This window comes from Nasonia vitripennis (genome assembly GCF_009193385.2).
Source record: "Nasonia vitripennis strain AsymCx chromosome 4 unlocalized genomic scaffold, Nvit_psr_1.1 chr4_random0010, whole genome shotgun sequence".
In the NCBI taxonomy this organism is placed as follows: Eukaryota; Metazoa; Arthropoda; class Insecta; order Hymenoptera; family Pteromalidae; genus Nasonia; species Nasonia vitripennis.
In genome coordinates, this window is record NW_022279646.1 from 358,041 (window position 1) to 375,865 (window position 17,825).

A 17,825-nucleotide genomic window follows, 5' to 3' on the forward strand; every position below is an offset into this window, starting at 1 on the left:
TTCGAGATACATGTACCTGGTTACAGATTTTGAGTCAAGATGCATACAATTTACACAAACCTGTCAGACACTATTTTATTAGACGCAATTACAATGTTCGAAACATAGATGATTTATGGGAAGCTGATTTAATGGATATTGTTCCGGACGTAACCGAGGGCTGCTAGGGATAAAAGCAAGTGCGACGTATTTATTCTTTATCAATAATATATTCTACCTATTAGTAGTTTTAGCGAACGTTTCTCCGTCAAAATTCTATCATGCATACAATCGCACACTGTAGGTGTATTTCCTGCGTACCAGATACCTCGTGTGTAGTCTAAACCGGCTGCGTTTGTTGTAAACACTGACGATCATACTAAACCGGTGATGCATTGGGTTGCTGTACACGTGAACAAGTCGGGTAATACAATGTATTTTGATAGTTTTAGTATGCCACCGTTTGTACTAGCTCACATCAATCGTTTGCGAAAAAATTGTATACATTTTCGTTGGAATGCGGTTCGCCTGCAGGATGCGTCATCTGATGTTCGCGGACAATATTGTATTATGTTTTTACATTATATGTGTAGTGGATTAGGTTTCAAAAAGTTTTTAGATAATTTCTCCGATATTTGAATAACAATGATAAAATAGTTAGAAAGTTTATGAAATACAATAAAAACGCTGACAGAGATTTCGTTGGAAACGGCGGTTGCATAGTCAGATGTTTACAAAGCTGTAGCTCTAAAATGTTATTGTTATAACACAAACCTACTAGTATTCTTTTTCTTACATTCCGAATAATTTGATACTTGTCATGTATTGGTAATGTTCACTTTGTTTATGAAACGTTTGTGCTTTCCACCTCCGCCTTACATTGACCAAGAGTATATTAAAGCTCGACTCCAGAGCGCTGCACAGCATTCATTCAAGAACAGTCAAGTAAATTAGTGAGATCGGAAGGTAAAAAGACAAAAAAATGAAGCATCCATTAACCAACAATCATGCCAGATGTTTTGCGCCTTCTACCCGCTCAACAAGTCTTATTCCAAAAAGACTATCGTCGGTATGGAATACGATTTCTTGGACGATCCATACTTCAAACCAGTGGTGCGATTATTAAATTCGGACTTCACTGGTATCGCTTTCTCATACGACGGGTGGCAAGAACTGAAGTCCAATTTCGCCGAAATCTCCAATTATTTTTCTGACGTCTCAGAGGATTCGGATAAGCAGAAAATTCGTGGTACCGGATGGTCGATAAAGCCATTATTATCAGAGAAGAGAGTACACCCAATCAGGCGAAAAGAGCAAGAAGAAGATTTCGGCGAAATATCGTGCTGAACAAGGTGGCATTTGAGTGCTTAAATGAATAAATTGATATACGTCTTGACTGTTTATTAGCTATATCGGGTAATGTAAGCTTTGCGATACAAAAAATTGTAGAATACATGGTAAATAAAAGTAGACTTGACATGGCCGAGGTGCAAGCCACACATTACACACCTTCTATTGTTAAACAATATGTAAATTTCTGTAACCCGTATCGTCTACAGTGTTGATTCGCGCTCTGAACAGTTTGAAAATCAAACCACGCTTATTAAAAATGAGATTCAATATATACTGTACGAAATTACTTCATTACATATTTACAATTTCATAGATTCTTCAAATAAAAAAAATTGAATTTATTATTATTTATCTACCATCAATACAAAAACCCATTCTCCTTTTTTTCAATTTCCATTTACTCGTTCATATAATATTTATTGTCATTAAAATTTTAATAATAATCTAAAGTTTTTTATATAAAAAAATGTGATACTACATTCAAAATCTTTAATTCTTATGTTGTCTCCCATCCTCTCCAGCGAAAACGGGTATGAATTACATATAAACATTCCTCGGGTATGACATCACCAAGACTCCGACGAGTCCGAGCACTATGGCGATGTTTAGGTTCGCCATAGTGCTAGGATAACTACTGACATGCACTGTAATATAAAATAAATCAAACTCTGCTAACAGTTGACTTTTGTTGAACGTTAATATTATTAAAACATTACATTTTTTTGTTGAGGTTTATCCTCGTATTTTTGCTATGTTGCGTGTATACGTGTGTATGTGCGTCGAGAGAGTCACCGCGGTAACAATACCTTCTATGTGTGTAAACACAGTTCTGAGAATTCGTTTCAATTCGCGAGCGCGTCGAGTCGAACGTTATTAGAAGCGAAAATCATCGCGCCCAGTTGGCACCGAGCCTGCTTAGCGACAACAGTTATTCGTAGCTCCTCGTAGTAGTGGTTCTGGTGATTGCTGTGAGACACGGGCTGCTAATAGGTTTCCGGAATGAGTGTGTGCTGACATCAATAAATTATTTTCTTTTACTTAAAGCGTTGTACCACTTTATTAAAACACCAAAATTTTTCAATCAAACTTAATAGAAGTATCTAAAATATGGTCTAGAAATAAAATGTATGTTTTATAAACAGTTTTAATTACAAACCAAACACAGTTAATGGACTCGACATTGACAATTTTTGAATCATAATTGATTTTATGTGCTCGAACTATGTAAAAAATGTAGTTTAATTAATGAAAAAAGAATAGTACATTGTGCAACAAGGGGAGAAAATAAGCTACGTTAAGCGTGGGTGAGGTGTTCAGCACGAGTCAGAGTCGAGGGCGCCGAAGGCCTCAATCAGTTACGTCAGTGACGTAAGCTCGCGACGCGTGATTAGATAATTACGCACTATTATATTATTTGCACGAAAAAGATACAAGAGGCTTTACATGTTGCTAATATATATATATATATATATATATATATATATATATCTAAAAAAACTAAACCATACATTGTGATTACAATTAATAAACGAAAGCATTTACCGATAATCTATTGTACTCATTTCATCGCCCCGATATTTTCGCGGCAATCGTGAACTTAACACCTCACGAAGAACGAAACCATCGACTCTCACATATAACATTTGTATGATAATATTCCTAGAAGTTTATGTGTAATATTTTTCTAATATAGTATTTGACGCAGAAAATCATAGTGTCAAAGCCGACTGAACTTTGTAAGGCAGTGTGTGTGTGTGTTATATATATATATATATATATATATAACTTACACTTTATTAACACTTAACACACACGCATGTGTGTGTGTGTGAGATATTCACAAATGCAATCTGCGCATTCCTACTAATATGTATACATAGCCGGGAAAGTGGTTTTGATTCCTCAGTCTGCCCTGAACTTTAGAAGTGTCCAGTTCAGAAAAATTATTATAATTTTGTACGATAATATTCATATACATATCTAATATTTATCAATGCAGTCTGCGCACGCGTACCAATATGTATAGATAGCCGAGGAAATTGTTTTGATTGCTCAGTCTGCTCTGGCCTTTGAAATTTGAAGATCTTTAATTTTTTGCTTCCTCCTAGAGGAAGCTTTGTAATAGTGAAATTTTGAGTTTTGTTCAAAACTTCTGAAAAATATTTTTTGGTATGTTAGAAGTTTAAATAAAGTGTTTTTAGAAAATGTCCGTATGGATGTGTGTGTGTTTTTTTTATGTGGCGTAGGCAGAGCAAGCTCTGCACAAGTGGCCCTCCGACACCGGATCCCTACAGGTACTACTGTTGAACAATACTTCCATAGGGCCCGTTAACTAGCCTTTTTTTGGCTTCTCCTTTGAAGTTTGACATTTCCGTACATCCCCCATTCAGAAAGGTGATTAGGGGTTCAGGATCAAACTCGTCTTCTTCATTCTGCTGTAATGCCCTATACACGATCCGGCGTGTAACTTCCTAGAACATATAAAAAAATCCTAAAAAACATCCGACTCTGCCTATACAGCGAGCGCACGGAATATTTCGGCCGTCCCCACTCTTCTCACCTCCTACGAAACCAGCAGCTACGCAGTAGTCAACGCAGCGACGGCATGCGTCCCCCTTCTCTCTCCAGCTACCAAGCCAGCACTAGCAGCAGCGCGTTGCGTAACAGTATTTATATGTATATGTGAGCGTAAGCGAGCGACGGCGAGTCGTGCGCATCCGAGTATGTTTGTATGAATGAATGATAGTATGATTGTGTGAATGTGCGAATATTTTCGGCGGCTCGATCAGCGCTCGCTTAGCGCCCTATAAAAGGCCATGCGAGGCCTGTGTTCAATGACGAGTAGCAGCACAATTAAGCGCTCTAGTCTACTCTGGCTGCACTTTTAAGCGCCTTAGTACATATACAGAAATCTACTGCAGAATTAAGCGTAGAATTTAATAATATTTAATAATCGCATAACAGAAGTCTTCATCAAAAAATAAACAAAATTGTAACTAAATCTGATTTAAAGAGAATAATAGCAATAATAGGCATTATTCTTATGTTAAATTATTTTTGTTAATATACACACTATTTTAAATATAAACAAGAGTTTATAATTATTGCGTTGCATACCCATTACCCACAATCCCGGACCTACTATTATTATTATTATTTAATTCATTTAAAGTCAATTTTTTTTTATATTATTCGTTAAATAATAATTTAAAGTAAATCGATTTATTCCAAATCTGAATTCGGATCCACGGTTCAGATTTGCAAATGTTTATTACTTTTTCTAATAAATATTAGACTTATTATTCCTTTTATTAAAATCTAATATTAAAAAAGTACCAAGGACCAGTAAGAAAAAGTGATGAGCGTTTCACTGCATCGTCCATGCCGTCTACTTCGAGCAGCATCGACCGGCCATCCTCTGGACAGACTTAACCCTAGCTCCTACGTTCCTCTGCATCGGGCAGGGGAGTGAAAGCTCAACTCTGTGACCTACGTTCCTTTGCATCAGTCCGAGGAGCGTTTTGTATCTATTACCTAGTGGCCTTCGACTAGCAACAGTTTTACTCAGCTGTTTCGCCACGTTCTTCCCTTCTATTCTCTTCGTCATTTCTAACCTTCTTGATAATAGTCCTTATTAGTTGGTTACTGCGCACAAGCCATCTTTCAACGCTAGCATAGCTGTCATCATTGACTCAGGGGTCACCCTAGCCGAAGGTGCCGCTCGAGTCCTTCTCGTTCCATTTCGTATCGCGAACAGTTGCAGAAGACATGTTCTGCATCTTCGTTTGTTTCCAAATATACTGGACAATTTGGATTATCCTCTATCTTGAAGCGGTGTAGGTAGGCTCGAAAGCACCCATGTCCGCTGAAAAACTGCGTAAGGTAGTAATTCACTTCCCCGTGTCGTCTATTGGTCCAGCCAACAATACATGGTATGAGGCGGTGCGTCCACCGCCCATTTCCACTGGAGTCCCATCGTCTTTGCCACTCAGCTACGGTTTGTTCCATTGCAGATTTCCAAACGTCCTCCTGAGTATTGTCACCACGCCGGTTTTCTTCGTATATATTTTTTCGTTCTGTTGCTAGAAGGTCAATAGGCGGCATAATTGAGATAACGCACACTGCATCTTCTGATACTGTTCGGTAGGCAGAAGCGACTTGCAATGCACTTCTCCTATAAACTGTTGACAGCTTACGTGCATAGGACTTTACCAACATAGCGTTGGAAGCCTTCCTTGGCATCATTACATCGCAGGCTCGGGTGATATTTCCCATTACCTGCTCGACCTTATCATTCGCAGATCCAGACAGCTGTATTTCTTCTAGAGCCAGCAGGAATGTCTCCTTATCATAATCCTTCGTTTTTCAGCCGACTCTTTTTGTCGTTGCCCTCCCGTTGGATCTACGTTTTGATATTTCCGTTTCCATTATTATCGCTTGGTGGTCACTGTTTGTGTAATGATCGCTCACCATCTACGATCTAACTGAGCCAATCAGGCAGATGCTGACAAACGTGAGATCTATGATAGACTCTGCGTCTCCTCTTTGAAATGTGTAAGAACATCCCTGGTTAACTAAGACCAAGTTAAGGAGGGGAATGTTTCCAATAGACCTTGTTCTCTTTCTTTCGTCCTTTGGCTGCCCCACTCTACTGCCTAGTCCAACAGTTGTCTGAATTGTTCTATTGACGTGTTGGGTAAAGCATAGCATCTGTAAGTGTGTAGTAGGTCCTGTGCAGTCGCACAGTGATTCATATTCAACTGCACTATTTTCATTTTCTTCGTCTGTCAGTGGCTTCTACTGCAGCTCGGTAAACTGGGCATGCATAGCTACCAGCTGCGTGGTCACTCTTCCCCCCTGTGCCTCCTTTGCAGAGTACACAGTTAGGTTGGTTCACATACTTCTTTGCTTTGTGCTCATCTTTTCCACATTTAAAGCAAAGCTTACTTCTGTCTTCAGTTACTGTGCACTTTCTACCGATATGGCCAAAATCTAGACATTTATAACATCTAAGCGGCTCGTTTTCGTGGTTAGCCACCCGGATTCTACAGATGACCCATCTTATTCTGATCTTCTGTAGCTTAGTGATCTTAGCCGCTATCTAAGCTGGTACCGGTATCACTGCAATTTGCGTGTCACCATACGTCTTTCGAAGAGATCTTATCGTAGAGACTTCTATGATGTTCTCTTCGCCAATTTCCTTCTGTAGTACTTCTAGTACCTCCTCTTTTGAGGTATGCATGTCCAGATCTCTGACTTCAATGATTTCTTCTTCCTGGAGTGCTTTTATTGTGGCGCCTTCTACTAGTACCGCTTTAACTGCTTCTTGGAAGTCCAAGGTTTTGACTTCTTCTGTGCGTTAAAGCTCTATCAGAAGATCGCCTGCAACTGTTTTGCGTATTTTATTTACGCTATTTCCCAGTGTGTTAAGTGACGGAGTCGCTTTCATTTTGGACAAAATGTCTGCATAGCTCTTTCCTTCTGCAGCCTTGATGATTAAAGCATCCGGTCTGAGAGGTCTTGCCCGCTTCTGTCCATTCTTGCTGGCCCTGTTCTGGTTTGCAACGCCCGGGACACTTTTATCCTCTTTGCTCGTCTTTTTCTCCTTTTTCTCTGACTTTCTTGTGACGACATTCTGTCACACTGTCTTTTCAGCTTGATTATCTGCTCCTTTGTTTCCTCTACTTCTAACCTGTGGAGTAGTTGGGACTTCCTCCGATGTACCCGCCTTCCGGGATCTGAGGCTTGGGGTTGTCTGGGTTTCCCTCCCCTGTGTACCCGAGCGCTGGGTGTATGTGTGTGTGTGTTTTTTTTTTCATTGGGCAGAGGGGTAAAAATGCCTTTACGCACGAAGTATGGGACAGGAATACCCACTAAAAACCCCCTGCCAGATCGCACCGGCAGGGTTCCTCCATACGACTGTTACTCCCCCCCGGAAGCTACCGTAAAGCTTTACTTCGGGGGGGGGGGGGGGGGGGCAGTCATGCCTCGTCTGGGTCGTCACACTTTATGTCTGGCTGGTGTTATTGCCGACGTTTCCTCTTCTTTCTTCTTCTCTTCTGATGAGATTCAGCCGCTCGATGATGTTAGTGGCGAGGGTAACCACGGCATCCCACCCACTCTGCGACTCGAGCAAGCACGCACCTAGGCCCTCGGGTGTTAAAGGGCCGTTTCAATACTCCTGGAATTGCTGTCGTTCTTCCAGGAATATTGGGCAATGGAATACGACGTGCTCCACGTCTTCGTCTACTCCAGGGCATATAGGACACTCCGCGCTCCTGTACACTTTAATACGATACAGGTAGCTGCGGAAGCATCCGTATCCGGTTAGCACTTGGGTGAGATGAAACGTGACGAAGCCGTGTTTCCTGCTCGACCACCTGCTGATGTCCGGGATGATGCGGTGGGTCCAGCGACCCTCGCTGGCTGAATCCCACCGTTGCTGCCACTGCCGATATGTGTTGACGGCTCATCTTGAGCCCAAGTTGTCCTGTTCTTCTCGTTCTGTACGCGACGCTTCACCATATTTTTCAGCTCTCTCGAATGCTAGGAGGTCGATGGGAGGTAGACCAGCGACTGCCGAGAGAGCGGCATCCGACACGGTGCGGTAGGCTCGGGCCACGCGTAGCGCGGCGAACCTGCAGGCCCGCCGACAGGGAGCTCCAAAGCTCGCATTCCTCATCAATGCATCAGCCCAGATTGGGGCTCCGTATAAAATGACGGAGCTTACCACCGATGCGAGGAGGGACCTTCGAGGCTGTTTTGGTCCCCCGATATTGGGCATGATGCAAGCGAGCGCACGAGCTACCTTTGTTGCCTTTAAGCCTGCGTTCTGAAGATGTTCTTTGAACTATAGTCGCGCGTCTGGCGTGACCCCAAGATATCGGATGGAGTCTACCGATCGGACTTCCTTGTTACTCCTCTTCTTCGTGTGAGAGATGAGCACCGCTTCCGTCTTTTCTGCCGCCAAACTTAATCCATGGTCGCTCAGCCAATCCGCTACTACCTCAATGGAGACGTCTCCGAGGTATTGCACCTTCTCAACGCTCTTCGCAATGACGACAAGAGCTAAGTCGTCGGCAAAAGCCACCATTGAAAACCCCCTGGGGGAGCCGCTGTCTTAACAGACCGTCGTACACGACGTTCCAGAACAGCGGCCCCAGGACCGAACCCTGTGGTGCGCCTCCAGTAATATTGTATGAGCGCACACTTGCATCGGTGTCGTAGAGCAGGATCCGGTCCCTCAGGTAGCTCGAAACGACTCTTCGTAAGTAGAGCGGCACCTTGAGATGTTCTAGGGACAGCATGATGCTGTCCCATCTAACCGAGCTGAAGGCGTTCCTGATGTCCAGGGCAATGACTGCGCACATGCGTCTGGCACTTCTACTGCCACCAATGGCGTTGGTGGCGAGCTTGACAACTCGGCTTATGGCGTCGATGGTTGAGCGACCCTTCCGAAAGCCGAACTGGTTTTCGGAAAGATCTCTTTCCGATAGGATGGCTGCCTCCAGCCTGGCTCTTATTATCCGCTCAAATAGCTTCCCGGATATATCCAGCATACAAAGTGGTCGGAAAGAGGATGGCTCCTCCGGGGGTTTACTTTCCTTCGGTAGGAGTACCAACCTTTGTACCTTCCACTGATCCGGGAAGCATCCTTCCTTTAAGCATGCGTTGAAGGTGTTTCTAAAAGGCTAGCAACCTCCAACGCTGCGGTCTTGACTGCCAGGCCAGGTATATCGTCCGGCCCTGGGGCTTTTCTGGGGATTATCTTCTGAGCAGCCATCCTCAACTCGGTTTCTGATACGTCTGGCGGCTCGGCTGCACCGTCCGCTACTATCAGGCCCGTATCTGGTGCCCTTTCCCGTTGTTGTGGGAAAAGGTGGCGAACGACCCTGTTGAGGAAGTCGGGGCAGGTTGGCGTTGCCGCACTCCTGGAGTTGATCTTGATCATGACCGTTTTGTACGGCCTGCCCCAGTGGTTGTTTTCTACTTCCTCACGGAAGTCGCGCAAGCACTTTCTCTTCGCAGCCTTGATGGCAGCTTTGAGCCTCTTCCGTTTAGCCTCATATTCCGCGGTCAGCTCCTCAAACCGCGGCCTATTCCTGGCTCTCTGGTGCAGCCTTCTGGCCCGCAGACACTCGCGGCGCAACTCTACGATTTCCTCTGACCACCAATAGACTGGTGGTCGGCCACGGGAGTTTGATTTTGTGGCCATGGACGCATTGCAGGCCGCTGTTATGGCCGTCGCGAGGTCTCGGGCTTTCTCGGAGGGTGTCCCTTCCACCACTGCTCCCTCCAGGGAGCAGATGAACACTTCTCGGTCAAAGGAAGCTGGTGACCACCTCTTCTTCACAGCTCGCAGCTTTGCCCCGGATCTTCTGTTGGTCAGCTGGAGTCGATACACGATAGCTTGGTGGTCGCTACCCGTGTATCGATGGGCGCTGTTCGCTTTGGCGATCGTTGAGACGGGTCTGAAATTGTTACTCTTGAGTCTATGTTGTTACACAGTTTATAGGACTTCAAAAAAATTCAAATGAGATAAGAATTATACTAATAGATACAAATATGTCAGTTATTGAGAAAAGATATGAAAGGCTTCACGGCACATGGGATCATTAAGCACTTTAATGTAATAGTAGATGTCGCTAGCGGTTCTACTATTTACAATTTCATCACTTATCCTATTACTAATATCTCTATTATTATTTATATCTGTAAGGCCGTTCATCCGCTCTTTCATTTGTAGAACCCGCTCAGCGATATCCGTGAACTTGTCATTTGTCGATGCTACTCTTAGGTCCGCCAGCTTAGCTTCTTAACTGGCAAATTTGACTGATGATATCGTAAGTGTTTTTCGAGCAGGAAGTATTCTTGAGCCCCTGCATTACAGATAGTACCTCCAGTAAGATGGCAGTCATTCCAGCGCATGCATTCGCAGTGTGCATGTTTGCAACAGTGGAGGTTTTTTTGCAGCTCAACTGAAAGAGATACAGCATTCTGCTGTGCTTCTTTCTTTCATGTTTCTGTGTTTCATCGCGCGTCTCCTCTTCGTTGTCTGCTCGCTACTTCGGAGCTAATTTTCTATCAACGTCAAGCCGCTGTTATTTCTTTTCCGAAGGTTAAAGCAGGAGGAACATTCCAAGAAGTTTTTATTGCTCGTTTTTTGAACGATAGTCATGCACTTAGGATGGCAATTGCGTGTACAAAAGCTGCATTTTGTCAAGTAATTGGCTGTTCTAAACCTTCGCGCGCTTTCAACGGTACATTACTACTAAGACTGAGGCTGTTTGGGAAGTGATTGTGCCACCCTGTGGTTGCAAAAAGAAAAAACGGGTGGCATGACAGAAAATAATGCGTATTACTTTTTTTCAGTAACATGTCACATAAACATCTTCTACATATTTTTCTGCAATTTACATAGATACTTTATGGTACCTATGTAAATTGCAGTATACGGTCCTACAATCAATTTTGAAGTTAAAGTGGGATTCCAGTTATTTTTGACGAACAAAAATTATCGCTGTAGAAGTTAGTTTGAACCTTACTTTACAATGTACAACTTGGTTTCTCCCAAAAAATTTTTTTTAAGTACGAACTGATTTGCACTTGTAGTTATATTGTGATAACATAGTATTTCTATTAAATGGCAGTTTTCGAATATATTTGTTTTCTAACCTTCAAATAGGTTTCTTGTGCAACAGACTTTAATTAATCATTTCAAAAATTCGTATGCATATCTTTATGAAAATTTTGAAGAATTAGTAATATTTATAGTGAAGGTTTTAAAAATAATTTTTAAAACTTATGTTGTAAAAATCAGGATTATTATTAAATCATATGGTTTTTAATGTTTTAAGTTCTTTTGATAGAAAATACCAACAACACTGGTACGGGTAAATAAGAATGCGAACATTTTTTGGATTTATTTAGTCGAAACTCTACGCGCAAGCATCTTTGAATTATAATGTTAATAAAACCTTTGAATTATAATGTTAATAATTGATTTGTATGCTATGTCTTGAATGTTCATTAATTCAAATAGCTAAAAATCGATATTTAACAACATAATCAAGTAATCAGAAAAGTTCGTCCGACTTAACATTGTGCAACTAGTGCTGTACGTGGCCACTGCGCATACCACTCCCCTAGTTGCATTGTGGGAAAGTCGCACGAGTTACACCTACAATTTTTTACAAGTGTTAGATGTAATGCTGTTTCGCGTACGCATTTAGATGTGCGCGCCAAATAGCATTTATCGGGCACATGTGATTAAAAAAATCTTAAATAGTATGAGTTATAGTATAGTATTATTTTTGTTCGCAGAAACTTGGATTCAGTGGTGCTGTTCTTTACGAAAACGTTGCAGATAAACTTGATTATAATTTTTTTTTTAATGGTACGTATAGCCTAACTATTTTATAGACGCTTTTATAATATCTTTTTGTCTCTGCCTTGTCATTCGTTGTAAGCACTTTTCCTAAAAACGGAATTCGCCTAGTGCACTTTCTTATAAATGACCTCTTCTTAGTTATCTTAGTCACCTACACACGCATCTTTGTAGGCAATAGCTTTGTAGACCCAAGAATCGTTTTGCTTACCTGGATGTTGTCCACATGAAGTCGCTAAAATTGTTAGACTCTCTCTTGCTTAGTTAAGTCTTCATTGAAAAATATTTAAACGTGAACGGAGTTAAGGGATGTGCTAGTTTTTCTCTATTTTAGTGTAGGTTTTTTATTTTAGACACTTAACAAAGAGATACCAATGTTTCAGGCTGACTAATCTTACACAAGAGTTTTGTACACGACTAGTTTGTCGAAATGAGTGAAAAAGCTGACTTGGAAAATAGGGTTAAAAATAACAGTTGAAACTCTATTGTTTAAGTAAAGACCGCAGCAACGTTTCTGCAACAACGATGTATTCTTCTTAAGGTGTGTTTGCTTATGCGTGTTAGAAACAAATCTATAAAAAGATGTCAGAACCTGACTCGAATTACAGAAAATTATTAGGTAAGTGGGTAATGTGTGTGTGTGTGAGAGAGAGAGAGAGAGAGAGAGAGAGAGAGAGAGAGAGAGAGAGAGAGAGAGAGAGAGAGAGAGAGAGAGAGAGATTAGATATGCTTTTATTTCTGTACATTATATCGTACAAATTCAAAAATATAGAATTCTTTAGATATATAGTAATTACAGACTCTAATGCTCGTTGTCATTTTAAACTGCAGGAATAGAGTAATCTCTACGAGCAGTTTTGAAAACTGCTCGTGGAAATCACTCTATTCCTACGGTTTAGTTCAGATATAATTTGTGCGAGTGTGTGAAAGATGAATTATATGGAGTGAAAAAATGTAGGTGTTTGTGTGATGATAATGTGTTATGGAGTTTGAAGAAGTATTGTTTAGCTGATTGTTTGTAGTGTGAGATGGATTTTGTGTTACGAAGACGTGATAGTAGCGAATTGCAGAGATATGAGGTGCTTATAAAAAATAAGTTCTTCAGCGCCTCCGTCTAGAAAGTCGGGATGTCAGGGAGGTCACCTTAGCGGCCGAAAAGTCAGCGGCTGATTAATCAGATTCTGTAATATCCCTAAAACTGAAATGTTCAGGGAAATCCAGACTCTCTAGGGTTCGCAGATAATCCGCAACTGCAGGAGCATGAGGATCGTTAGAAATGGAACCTTAATGATTGTTGAGATCAGCTGCGTGCGAGCATAAGCCCTGCATGGCTACATCGTGCGCGGAAGGGATTTGGATGAAGATATTTGGTCAGAATTGGAATCACCCATGATGATCTTCGTGAAGTAACTGTGCACATGTGTGTTTGTTGTTCAATAAAGTTAAAGCCTTGAATGAAGGGTGGATGCGGTGCGCGATACACAACCACCACGAAGATGGGTGATACTCCCTTGGCTGTTATCTCACAGAACTAATACTTTGGCTCACCTGGTTTGCCCGACCAATCGCTGTCAATTGATGAGATAACGCTGGCTGTCAATGAGTGATCGATGTAGAGGGCCACACCTCCTCCGTTTCTATTTCTGTCATGTCTGTATAGTATGTAATCATCTAGTGAAGGGATGGATGTTATCTTATCATTGAGCCAGGTCTCAGTTACAGCTATTACGTCAAATTGGAAACGAGTGGACAAGAAGAGCCTGATCATCTCAACATGACTCGTGAGAGAGTTTGCATTAAAATGTCACACTCTCAGACCTACAGAAAGAGTAATTTTTGAAGTAGATGCAAACGTGGTAGATGATTCAGATGGTGGTATAGGTAGGATGATAGGTGTGTGACTCAGATGATCTTGTTGTTGTTGCTTGTTGGCAGCGTCCGGGCCAAAAAAAAAAAAGCGTTCTGCTCAGCATCAGTTGAAATGATCGTAGCTCGTTCACTGTCCTTACCAGAGCCGTATATAGTCTCCCGTCACTTACAAAAGTGCGGCATCCTTGCATCTTTCTGGCCTCCAGCCTGGCCTCAACGCGCAGCTTGTGAGTGTCTATAGAAAGCAGCTCATTAACGTTAATAAGTCCTTGGTGGTCTGGTATGAGAGCTGTTGCTTCCTCCAGTAGTACCATGTCTAATTCATTGAAGTGAAGCTTACACCTTCTGGTCTTGGTCACGATGATTGTGCAACAACGCGGAGAAGCTAAAATTTTATAAACAGATAAAATTCAGTTATCAATAATAGAATGATACTTTATTCATTGTGAAATCACTATGAGTTTCTCACCTAAAATTTTTATGTCTAATATTTCAAAATAAAAATATTGTTCAGAATGCTTCAATGCATCTATTTTTCAATTATAACAAACTTTATAAAAGTATTTTAGAAGTAAACCTAATAGAGCAGTATACCAAATAGTAAAGATCTCATTTGAGATTTATCAATAGGGATGACGATAAATAATTAATTAAAATGTTTAAAATTCACATCAGCTTGGAGTGTGCAGTCGCACGGCTCGCGGGAATATATATAACTATAAATTTGTATAACATATATTTAAATATTATAGTAAACATATATAATACATTAATCAAAGTATATAATTTATTAAAATGTTTGTTTAAAACATCTATTTGATTATAAGTTACGGTTTATTTAAAAAAATTTGTATTTATATATTTTTATGTGATTTTTAGTATTAGATACTATTAAAATTGTACATAATTTCAAATATTTTGATATTTTAACACTAAAATATGCATATCTGTATATATTTATGTATGAGAAAGGCCGCAACATTATTTACAGTTTATGAATAATTATTTTCAAACTTTTTTAAATTTTAATTATTATTAATTGATTAATTTCTGATTTACCCCTTAGGAGTACTTCACCAAATATACATTATTCTGGTTAATCCCTATTCATTTTCGGTATATTTCCGGTTCATTGCCGGTTATTTTTGGTCACTTTGGGTTTGAGTTTTGATTTTTGTTGGAGTATGGCTACGGCACTTGCTACACTCTGACAGTTGCGTAGAGCGCTGTGCGCATGCGTGGCTCTCCCGCACACGGGCCTGTAAGCGCGTGTCCGCGCTCGGCTCCACTTCGTACCGGCAGCTCATAGAGATCACACCTAAGTATCTGTCTAGATCTTCTCTTAAATAAAGCTTTACTATTTAACTAGAATCATACAGTGTTTATAATTATTTATCCACCTCACCACATAACTCCCTCAGGTTATGGGCCCAGCACGCTTCCACTGCGCAAGAACATTAAAAACCGATACGGCGACGCGATTTTGCTTTCGTGTGCCGACATACAGTGCCTAGTGCGTTTTAAATGCGAGACAAAGGGCAGTAGAGAGACTCAAGGATTTGTGTTTATCACAAGTCCGCGCCCTTTGTCAAGCGGCCAGGAGCCATCAACAGGTGTCAACGAGATACCTAGGAAGCTGCTCAGGCAGGGTCCAGGAGACAAAGCGATCATGGAAAACGGCGATTTTTCCGGCTCGTCAGCGAGTAAGTAATTTGCACATAATACTACTTGATATAAAAGCAAAATTAGTGCTAGAGCGTTCTTATAGAAAAACAAAGTAAAATCAGTGCGAAATTTCATTCTAAAAAGCAAGAAAGGGATTGAATGCGATTAAACGTTAGCCTTTTTACTATATTAAAAGAAATCAAAAGTAAAATCAGTGATAGATTACTGCTAACTAAAAGTGCTTAGATAAAAGATCATGAATAAGTAAAATCAGTGCTAGAACGATATCCGAAAAACAAAAAGCTTTTGTCGAGCTTCGTGAAAGACGCGGGCCTTGTTCGGATTTTAAGAATCGTTATCAGAAAGCCGGTAAAAGGGGAGAGGTAGCCAAAGATGGCGGCCGCCTGAGCGTGCGGGAACAAAGCAGCAACCGGTCGCTGCTTGCACATCAGGCGCGCGCGGCGCTCGTGAGTGCGAGAGAGAAAGACTCGAGCCGTGGGGAGAGGGGCGCCTTCTAGCTCCTTCCTTCGCTCGGTGCATGGAGACGTGAGTCACGTCGTTCTTTCTCTCTTTCTCCCGATCTCTCTCCTTCGCCCGGCGAATGCACTGCGGCAAGCTCACGTGCGTTATCGGCGGACTGCTAATAGACAGCAGCGTGCGACTTTACCCACATAGAGTTAAATAAAATAGTTTCAGAGGCACATATGAACGCCATTTACTGCCTACAACGGCAATTGCATATATAAAAATGATTACAATCGTTAGTCACCTTGACTTGAGCAATAATTTGAATTAATAGATTGAAGACTTGAAATAAACATAGAACGTTTACTGAATTATAACAAACAACATATGAGTCTGTGTATAAATAAAACTAAACATTTTCGTTATAAATCAACTAAAAATTGTTATCATTACTAAAAATCTGTGTTGCATTAAAACTGCAGTCAATCATTTAAATTCGCATTTTGTGAGGGCCCCACATAATGCGTACCCAGCTTGGCTCATCATAGCAAGCTAAATGACACTTAAAAGGGGTACGTTAAATTTTCTAAAAATTAAACTCCTTGTCATTAATAAAATCATAAAGTCAACACAGTTACTGGATAGATACTAGATCTAGATATAGAATAGAATAGAGTAAGACCTACTGATCAGGGTATCTTACAAACTAGACTGGAATCTGCGACAAGAATCGCTCCTACTTGATCGGAAAACGAGAAAATGAGCCAGCCTCATGTTCCTAGACAGAACTCTAAAATGTAATGAAATTCAAACAATATACTTATTGCTAATCAAATCAACAGGTGCAGACACGGATGAATTCAGACAGATCATCCTGCGAGAGTGGAACATCTGAGAGTCCCAAGAGGAGCCAGGAGACTTATATGATCTAGCTTCTGTCAAACTTCTCAGGAGGTCTGACGGATCATTGTACTTCTGGAGGACAGAGCACCAGCTGAGACGCTTTGACGAGTCTCTGATCAGAGAAGAGAGAGCACTGGTAGACAGAGTCTGGCCAGCCAGTGAAAAGTATTATGACTTTGAACTGACATACCAGCAAGAATACGTCACAAGAAGGGTGGTGCAAGACATGATGGATGGGCACACCCGAACGATTCTTGACGGTGTAAAGGAACTGGTGAAGCAACTGGTGACACCCAATCAGCAAGCAAAAGCAGCCGTTGCTCCAAGGTCAGAGAATGGTCCCAAGATTGTTCGCCAGGAAACTCTCCGAAAATCAGCGCAAGTCAGGTTGACTTCGACTCCGCTGAATGCTCTTACTGCTGGGAAGACGAACAGAGAGGACCTTATGTCTATGAACATCAATCTCGGTTCGTCCGTCGATAAGCCCAGGCAGTGGGAGTATAGTAAGTGAGACTCGGAGGAAGATTCGGATACAGAGAGTAATCCGCTACACGATGCCAAAACATTGCCCAAGAAAAGACAATACGACGGCAATGTTCGATCTGACCTTGAGTATGCTGGAGGTACTGGCTTTGAATCCGATTCAGAGCGCTACAGAAACCAAGTGAGTAACAAAACTAAATCACATAATAAGACTAATAATGATAGCCTATCTGCGGCTTTGATTAATGAATTGATAGAAAATAAACTTAAGGTACTCCTTAATGAAAAAGAGAAAGAAAAAGAAAAGAGTTCAAAAGAGAACAGCTTGTTAAATTTATCTGAACAATTAAAAATAGAGTTTTCAGGGAGAGATAATCAAACTAATAGAAACTATAAATTGACCACGAATTACAAATTTGAGATGTTCGAGGATTTCTTAAAATCTGAACTCAGAATAAAGAAATTGTACATTTTGGAAATTACGTCAAATGAATTGCATAGTGAAGAAAAGGTCATAGATGACAAATTCAAAGTAAGAGATATAAATAGAATTGACACGATTTATTACAATAAAATTATAGATCTAACTGAACCTAAAGAAATCTTAACTAAATCTAAAAAAAATTAACTCTTAAAAAAGTAAAAGGTTAGGCTAGTTTGATATATTCCGGAACAAAATTACAGATAGAAAAGAACTGAGATCAATCAAACAAAGTCAAGT

General features: G+C 40.9%; 1 protein-coding gene across 11 annotated transcripts in view; it reads left to right on the forward strand.

Annotated features, from left to right (window-relative positions):
- LOC100679452 (ubiquinol-cytochrome-c reductase complex assembly factor 1) overlaps positions 1-17,825 on the forward strand; it is a 147,789-nt gene that overhangs the window by 72,827 nt on the left and 57,137 nt on the right. For 9 of the 11 annotated variants that reach the window (XM_032602122.1, XM_032602121.1, XM_032602117.1 and 6 more), the window contains one exon: positions 11,656-11,728. In XM_032602122.1, the coding sequence (XP_032458013.1) occupies positions 11,656-11,728 (73 nt within the window). Of the gene's footprint in view, positions 1-11,655; positions 11,729-12,102; positions 12,339-17,825 lie in introns of all 11 variants that reach the window. The other 2 variants (XM_032602125.1, XM_032602126.1) reach the window with 1 other exon arrangement.